At 40.7% G+C, this 8,914-nt stretch overlaps 1 protein-coding gene across 1 annotated transcript; it reads left to right on the top strand.

Annotated features, from left to right (window-relative positions):
* The first annotated feature begins 599 nt into the window (after positions 1-599).
* On the top strand, positions 600-4,638 carry tgif1 (TGFB-induced factor homeobox 1). The gene is given in 2 exon segments (NM_001164980.1): positions 600-797; positions 3,101-4,638. Coding segments are annotated over 2 exon segments (1,005 nt in total). The 5' UTR covers positions 600-781; the 3' UTR covers positions 4,090-4,638.
* Positions 4,639-8,914: the final 4,276 nt, after the last annotated feature.

Here is an 8,914-nt window from a genome sequence, read left to right as displayed (position 1 = left end):
CACAATTTATTAAACCGTACTCATTGTTTTGTCCTGTTTGTTTTTAATATTACATTGACGATTTCATAAACGATCTCGCGCGTGGTCACTTGACAGTGTTGAATATGTTTTCGTCCGGTGTTTTGGCGAATTCAATGTACCGTTTTGGGGGCTTGTCTTGTTATCATGAGAATGTGATCAAGTTAGCGGACGAATCAAAACCACGAGCCTCGGCTATGTCAACATATCTTGTTGGAGGCCTTGTAAATAATAAACTAGTGTACTAGTATTTCAAATAACGACCATGTTGTCAACAGAGAACTGTCAGTTCCCATCCTTCTAAGCGTTTCTCCCCAAAACGGCGTAATGGATCACTTCCTGGCTGCCTTTACTCAAAATCAACGGAAGTTCCATAAGTTGGAACTTGTTTCTGCATAATTAAGTGGCCGATATGGTCTCCTTTGTGTGTTTATCCGTATCGTTCATTGTTGTCTTTTTGTGTTCGCGTACTACAATCCGTCTTTAGTGGGAGGAGCGTGTGACACGCTGAGGACGCGCGCTGATTGGTCAGAGATCATTTAAATGACCCGTATGTTGTCCCACGTGGAGTAGAGCTGTCAAAATCGACTGCGACAAGCGTCGTGTATCTATTCGCATTGCAGCAGCCATAAGGGTTACTACGAGAACACGCTCATTGCTACCGCTGCTGAAAATCGTACAGGATTTGTCCGGAATCCTTGTGTCAACCCACCAACTGTCAACATACGACGATCCTTTGGATAACCTATCCACGTCCACTACTATGAAGCCAAAGCGAGGTAAGATTTTCTCCCCCTTTTTTTTAAAAGCATGATCGGTAGAGTGTTGACACATTAATGTTCTCCAACTATAGTATATCACTCTTGTACACTAACCTGTCGTACCACGATGGCAAACCACAACAACTGACATACACATGACAGTGTCGACCGAGCCGGGAGTCAGTCTCCAACGGGTGAGGTTGGGAGGCTTAAGGTGATTTGGGGGGAAGAGGGGCGATCTCTTATTTACCACGCGGTCCCCATACCAGCGAATTTGCATTGGTGCATGGATACCTGCCTGACGTGCTTTATAACCCCAAGCTATATTTAGTTGTTATCGACGATATATAGGGGCTATTACGGTACTGACTAAGAAACAGTCGTACAACCATATGTTGTAGCGTGTGTGTACGTTAGGCGCGTGGTCAGTTGCCCTTATTGTCAATGCGCGTGTAAAGTTAATTTAGAGACTACACAGGCAATTCTGCTCCCCATATTGCGGGGTGTAATTATTCGAATTATATATATATATTTATATTATTTTCTATTGATCCTGGAATCGTGGGAATTGAATATAGCATGACAAATGTTTTAATGCGCGGTGGCAATATTTTACCGTCTGTTTATGTTTAGGTTTGTTTTCTGCTCGAGGCAAGGAGACCAAATTCAAAACAACGCATCTAAATCGATCAACACCGTCGCGTTTGGACAATGGACGGATTCCGAGCTAAGTCCTCGTTTCGTTTCGGTGTATTTTAAATACTGACCTTGTCAGTCCATGCATATCGGTTCTTTACAAACAGGACAATTTTGTGTATGGATCTGAAGGAATCCTTGGCAGGCAAACACAACGAGCATCATCCTGCGATACATGCCAGTACACTATCCCCATGGGCTTTAATAACAAATATGCAAAGCGTTAGATTTACGATTTTTGCTTATTTTGTTTTTAATTCGGCCAGATGAGTTTAAAAACGTCGTTTTTAAAGTGAATGGCACCCAGTGCCATGGAAAGTGTGTGTATCTGCGCGGTGCTATTGTTTTGTCCCTGTGTCACGGCACTCCAGTCTCGTAAAAGGCCCCGTATGGTTTATATGGGCTTTGTCCCAGAATTGATACAAATTATTGCGGGCAATTTAAATAGTGATCTGCTGGGGGGGGGGGGGGGGCTGTCATTCACAGCATTCCTCGCACCTTATTGTGTCAAATAACGTGCCAATGTGTTTGTCAGGCTTTGTACCATATTTTTGCTCTTCGCGTTTTTTTTACGGATTCTTGTCTTAGCTTGAAATTTAATCGGTTTTCAGTTTCCCCGTGCTGTATGCCGATAAGCAGTTGTATGAAACATATCTCCCTTCCGGCTAGCTGGACAAGTCTAAGCATTGCTCACAACACAGACTATCACTCAACACTCGAAAGCTCGTCAGAGAAACAGGAAGCGGCGAAGTGATTTTGCTTAAAAAAAAAATACAAAAGATGCTTCAAACCACAGTCTCTCTATACAGGGTGTATTCACAACATTTTGGCAGTGTTTAGAGCGAAAATTGTTTTCACGAGATTTCCCTGGCTGACACAGATGAAATTGTCATTTGCGTACCCACGAGTTCAGTTTAAATTTATCCTTGCAACTTGAGGTTAGATTTTACCGGAGATAGGAAAGTTTTCTATTCATGCGCAGTTACTTTAAAATAATTTTAGTAACCGTGATTCATACGATGGTCACACTGTTAAAAATTGACCAAAGTAATTTGGTTTGTTTGCCCGCTCGTCGGTTTGAATGCTTTGTAAACTATTATAGTATTTACGGGGTTCAGAGTTGATTGGCTGTTGTAATAAGCTTCCAGTCCCCCTTAATCATGGCCACTTGCTTTACAATTATGTTTTTGTCAAAGCGTGTTACTTTCATCGTAGTGGGTCATTTATTGGTCAAGGTGTCGTCAGGTATTAATTAGCCATGACGGGAGTTTTGCCTTGGAGCAGTGTCAATTTGGGAGACATTGTCTGCGTTTTGGCAGTTCTAAACTGCGTCGCCACCCTATCGCGTCGGCATAGACCTGACAGTTATTGCGCGATCTGTCAGAACTTCTTTCACGCATTTCGTTCCATATACGTTGAGTGGTGATTTTTCAAAAAGAGTTTAACAATGGTGTGTGCTGTTATTTAGTGGTCATTTTTATAGGCTAGTAAACATGTCAACGTAGCCTTGACGGAAAGTCATTTGACAGGAAGGTTGTATATTTGAGTAAGAGTTATCTTGCCGATAACGTTTACATTGTATTTTATTTAAAACTTATGTGTTTTTTTTTTGTTATCTTTCTCAGTACGCAGTTCCAAACTCCGTTTCCTTGACAACGAATTTGAGGATTCATACGACACAGACGCCTTCATGTCAAGTAAAAAGCATCGCCTTGATGGTCTCCATCCCAAGAAGCGAAGAGGAAACTTGCCAAAAGAAGCTGTGAACGTCTTGAAAAACTGGCTGTATGAACATAGGTTGAACGCGTATCCTAGCGACCAGGACAAGCTGCTCCTGTCTCGCTCGGCCAACCTGTCTATTCTACAGGTGTGCAACTGGTTCATTAACGCAAGACGCCGAATATTACCGGAGATGATCCGACGTGATGGCAGAGACCCAACAGAATACACAATCAGTAGAAAAAACAACACTGTCAAATCGCATGTGAAAAGAGATAAAGAAAGAGTCAAATGTAGCGTCAAAAAAGAGAAGTCTTACTCTGAAAACTATGATGCAAAACACAATAAAGCTCCAGACACTCCTCCTTATAACCCTACAGATTCCTGTGCCTACGCACCGCCGCCTTATTTCCCGATGTCGTATCCTGCTTCGGAATCAGAGACCGAATGTGCCAAGCATCTTGCGGCGATCAGCAACGGCCAGTATCACCCGTATTACAGCGATAGAGTCAACCCAATATCATACAACAGTACGTGTTACCAGACCGCTGTGAATATGACAGCCCAAGCAAGTTGTAACGACTATGTTGACAATAGTACCCCGACAAACACTGCTCCCAGGCAAACAACTTTGGACTTTGATCACCGCACTGGTTTCCCTGATAACACATCGAACTGTGATCGCTCATCAACCTCGACGCCTCCTCCCCCCGCTGTGACTACGTCACAGACCCCTCCCCCTACGCCTCCAGCCCGTGAAGAAGATGTTTTCTCACGGTTCAAGATACTCGTGGATGTTGCAATCAGTCAAATGAAGGAACTTGAACAGGAAGAACAACTAGTGAAACAACAACAACAGCAACAACAACAACATTTAGTGACAGGAAGAGCGTGACAGTTTTCACCTCACTAGTCAGTACCTTCCATGCTCGTATTGAATTATGGTGATTTTTTTATATTTTGTGTACACATTTAATAAACGTACACACAGAGTATTTATCGACATTTTTATTTCTTTTTACTTTTTTGCAATATCGCTAACTGGCGAGAAACATAGCCCTATATTTTACACATATTGTTTTTAATATGCTTGTCAACTAGGAATTTATATATAGCGTGCGTAGTGACTGGAGTAAGCACTAATACTCCCTATTGTAGATTTATACATTTCATATTTTTTATAGTGCTTTTAAAAAATATTGCCTGTGTAGTTTTATAGTTGTAATATTGTTCAGTTTTGATAAATTTGCCATGTGGTGTTTTCATTAAGCCTGGGCAATACCTCCCCCACCGTATGGCTGCATATTCCCAAAATGAATTTATATATAATATGTGCCGAGTTTAATTTTTTAAACTTCATCACCTTTTGAAATGTAGTATTTTCATTGTGTATATATATTTTTCAATTTTATTTTCTTGAATAATTTTTCGTGTTTTAACACGATTTTTTGTAATCTACACGGCCTCAACCAATGAAATTGGGCCACATACAGAGTGGCGACTTTAACAGATGTTTACTTAATTTGCATAATCACTCTCTAACGAGCGCGACACGGTGGAAATTTACTACAGTTTTTTCTATATTTGTATGGTGCGCGATTGCCCTTGTTATAAAATATTTCCAAATATTGTGTAATATTTGTCTAGTAAAATAAAAAAAAACGCATTACGATTGATAATTACATTTGTGAGTGGCGTATGTTTCTCACGTGGTTGAATGTTGCAATGTTATATTTGTAAGCAATTTTGTAAGCTATCGTACCGCATCGGGCAAGGTACAAGGTTGGACGTGACTAAACAGTGTCTAACAGACTATCGATATTTTGGACGTGTTCTTATCAGTGACCATCAGTAAACACCTTCGTTATCGAGTGGGCCTGGTATGATTGTTGGGCGGCCAGGTATTTGTCTTGTAGACCCGTTAAAAGTGTGTTGCAATGCAATATGTTTTTTTGTTTTATTTTTATCGTTCTATAAATTTCCCGCTTATATTCTGTAAGCGTGAGGCGGTCGGGAGAAGCAACAGGTAGTTAAATTGAACAAACATTCTCTACGTTTCAATCTCTTTTCACGGGGGTGTAGAAACGAGCCTACAGAAGAATTTCATTTTTTGCATTTTAGTGAAGGAGCATTACATATAGTATATACAGTACTAGTATATGAGACCTTGCTACCTTATTTGACCCACACTGCATCGCCTCACAACCCGGCACGGACAGTAGACAACTCACTATCAGACAGCGAGTTGATGCAAATAGATCACGTGATCAAGTCCCACTATTAGCTGTCAAACAGTTTGACAGCAGTCACTAAACCAGTGTATGTGATAGCGTAATTTGCATTAAAAACGATTAAAAAATAAATTCTTATTTTACGCATTGTGCTTTCTCGCGTATTTTATAATTTCCCCCACCAAATCACGATTTGCGTGTTTCGGCGAGCCGACGCCGTGGTAACAGCTGGTTAAGTTTTCCTTTGTTGCTGTTCAAATAGTAATGCTTGAATGGAAAATTGAAATTCTGTTTGGTACTGTATGTTTTATTTCCCATGCTCGAACCGACTCCAGTATCATCATTATCTCCATCTTAAGACCACAGCTTCTGAATAGTTGTATCTTTTATTTAGCAAAACCTTTGCTGGTGCTGAATGTGACACACATATTGAAGTATTTTGCATCGATTCGCCTGTACATTGGAACAGTGTATTCTCTGATTTTGATGGTAAGATTCTGCAGTATCATGGTGCTGCTGCCGGCTCGTTTTAGCAAAAAAAATGCATAACAGAATTGACAACTGACATTTGTCAGGCACTATTTGCGCATGCTCTCCTTCTTTACTGCATTGTATTCTCTCAAAATAAGAAGTACGAGTAAATAAAAAAAAACAACGATGTCACTGATTCTTCGGTCACGTGATCTACACATACATGCGAACTCTGTTAAGCTGTCACCATCGTTCGCTCCCGTCTCCGAGATTAATTATGAAAAAAAAATGCATTTTACATTTATTGTGTCGCTTGAGTAATTTTACCTTTCCAACGAACAAAGAACGGTACGCCAGCTTGCAACATCGTGAATTCATCAAGTAGCTCTCAATGTTTTTTATGAAAAGATAAAAGCTGAAATCGGGCCATTTTTTTGGCAACAGGTGTCACCAGGGGAGTCCGCGAGAGGTGCCAACCCTCCAAAACCGACAATGGACTACAAATACTACTACTTCTGACGCCCAGTGAACAAACTGTAACATGTCTAACATCACAATATCAATCGATTTCTCATATCGTATAAGCGCTACTTTCTGTTATCACAACTCCCACGATCTGCATTGTGATATGTATGTGTATTTGCTATCTATAACATGCTCATTCTAGCCAGAATGAACACGTGCTTCTTCTCATCGCGGGCTCCCCGGGGTCCTGTTTTTTTTTCCTTTTTTTTTGTAAAACTGGAACAGACCGTTGGTTGGGCATAAATTAAAATGTCACTCGAAGTGTTCATATCAGTTGAAATTATAAACTCGTTTCTTATCAGTAATGACAGTTGTTTGACTGATACCTCGTCGCGCTGTGACGTTTTATTTGTTAGCGTGGATACTTATTTCGCGGTTATCGCTCCTTTGTATGGTACCCCCGGTATTTTTTTTATTGGACCCGTATAACGACCAACAGCTAAACCATCAGTCGACTGTAATTTACGGGCTGGATTGACCCCCTCAAATTTAAAAACCTGGATGTGAACTGATTGTCGCCATTAGCCAATGTATCTCACAAGCATACAATTGGTGTAGGTGGCAGGGGGAGGGGTCGCGTCTCTTTCAATTGTCCTGTGCGGCCGCCATTTCAACAACCAAATTAATGTTATTCTCATCAATAAATGTAGTGTGTGATATTACAAACCATACTCCTGTCAGCGTTTAGTAAGGGGACGCTGACGTCCATTAGTAAGCGACTTAATACTGCAGTTAACGAAGCAAATCAACTATACACTACTTGCCTGTGACGACCGAACAGTTTGCACTTTGACCCTAACCATCCGATATAATTTAGCGCGAATATCAAGTGTTTGACCGAGGAATAAAATCACGGGATTGACAGTCACGTTTAGTCGGTACATCGAAGTATATTTCCAACCACATCCAAATTGTCGATCTTTTTTTTTTTCGTAACGCATGATGTATGTGAGGTTATACTCTAGCTTCTCCATCCACACGGATTTGCCAAGCGGAACTACAAACTATTTCAAAGGAAACAAGGTGGTTGTTTTTCCCGTGGTTTGTAGTTCTATGGACTTACATAGCGAAAACGACATTCGTGTAACGGATTACGCAATAGTAAAATAACATGGCGTGCTATCATAATTACTAGTCATATGATATACTGTGTTGTTTTCAGATAAGGTACACATAGCGTGACGCATCGTAATTTCAAGTGTAGATAGAAGTTCTACTGTGTGATATTGTTGACATACATCGTGTGCGTATGAACATATCTCACGATGTTAACACCAGTTTTATTATTATTATAATTTGCGCATCCCTGGACCAAAGTGATATGAGGGGGTGCCATGGTAACATGCCTCATCACTTCTGTACAATGCATATAAAAGTACACCATTATAATGAATATTCTATTAACGAAAAAGCCGATCGTGGTATATATAGACGGCATGGTTCCCCTTGATGTGCCCGGTGCCCGGCATGGAACGCCACGTTTTTTGATGAAATGTAATTATATTTTTTTTGGAAAGAATACGCGTTGACACGTGCTGACTACTGTCACCGTGGTATTTTGTCAATGTGACTGGTCGTCAAATGCCCGACCAGCTACTATACAAGAGGAGGACGGGGGGTGTAGTTGCAGGAGTGACACAGAATAGAGAAATTGTGACATCATTGAAATGCAAATATTAAAATGATCTATAGAATTAAGCCATGCGGTACCGTCATTGTCAAATTCCGTGTACATTCAGTTAAAACTGTCACGTTTCCGCCATTTTTATCGTCGTATTGGATTCATGCCGGAACGTCACAGCTTGGGGTTGGTTGATGTGAATTCATAGCTTTCTCAAGGTCTCGCATGCGAATTTGCTGGTTTGAAGTTGTTTTCACCGGGGGTAACACACTCAACAAAATGTGAATTTTACCTCATACATGTACACACTTCCTACAACCTATAACATTGACACATCCTGTATTACTTTCACCGACATGCACCCCCCCCCACCACCACCACGAGTCGCGCTTTGACAAAATAAAATACCGTAGCCTACTTGCAATTGTTTTCAAAAGCTTTTAAATTGGCCATCAAAGTTATTCTTTTCGAATTCATAATAAATACCGCGATAATGGAGTTATTGACACTTGTTGAAGACAAGGCAACGCTGCACCAGATGCTGCCAGTGTATGTTTTTTAGTCTGTTTGTAATAAATTACAGCCGATGAATTGACGCTCTCGCTCTCGCCCATACTCGCGTTCTAGTCCACACTCGCGTCAAATTACACATTTCAACGCCAAATTCGTCCTTGTCTGTATTTCGAACGATTTCACATTGGTGACTGAATAGGTAACTTCTCTTCGAATATACATACAAATCACAGTTTTCAACATGCAAGCTGACTAACAACTCTCGGCCAATCCAAAGTATTCCATCACCGATTCACGTCACGGTACATTTTTATTTTGCGAAGTGAAGAGTGAAAACCTAACTACTCATGTCGCTACCC

The sequence above is a fragment of the Saccoglossus kowalevskii genome, chromosome 18, assembly GCF_978046115.1.
Source record: "Saccoglossus kowalevskii chromosome 18, keSacKowa6.1, whole genome shotgun sequence".
Lineage (NCBI taxonomy): Eukaryota > Metazoa > Hemichordata > Enteropneusta > Harrimaniidae > Saccoglossus > Saccoglossus kowalevskii.
The sequence above is the reverse complement of the archived record's forward strand: the minus strand, read 5'-3'. Positions and strand labels throughout refer to the sequence as shown.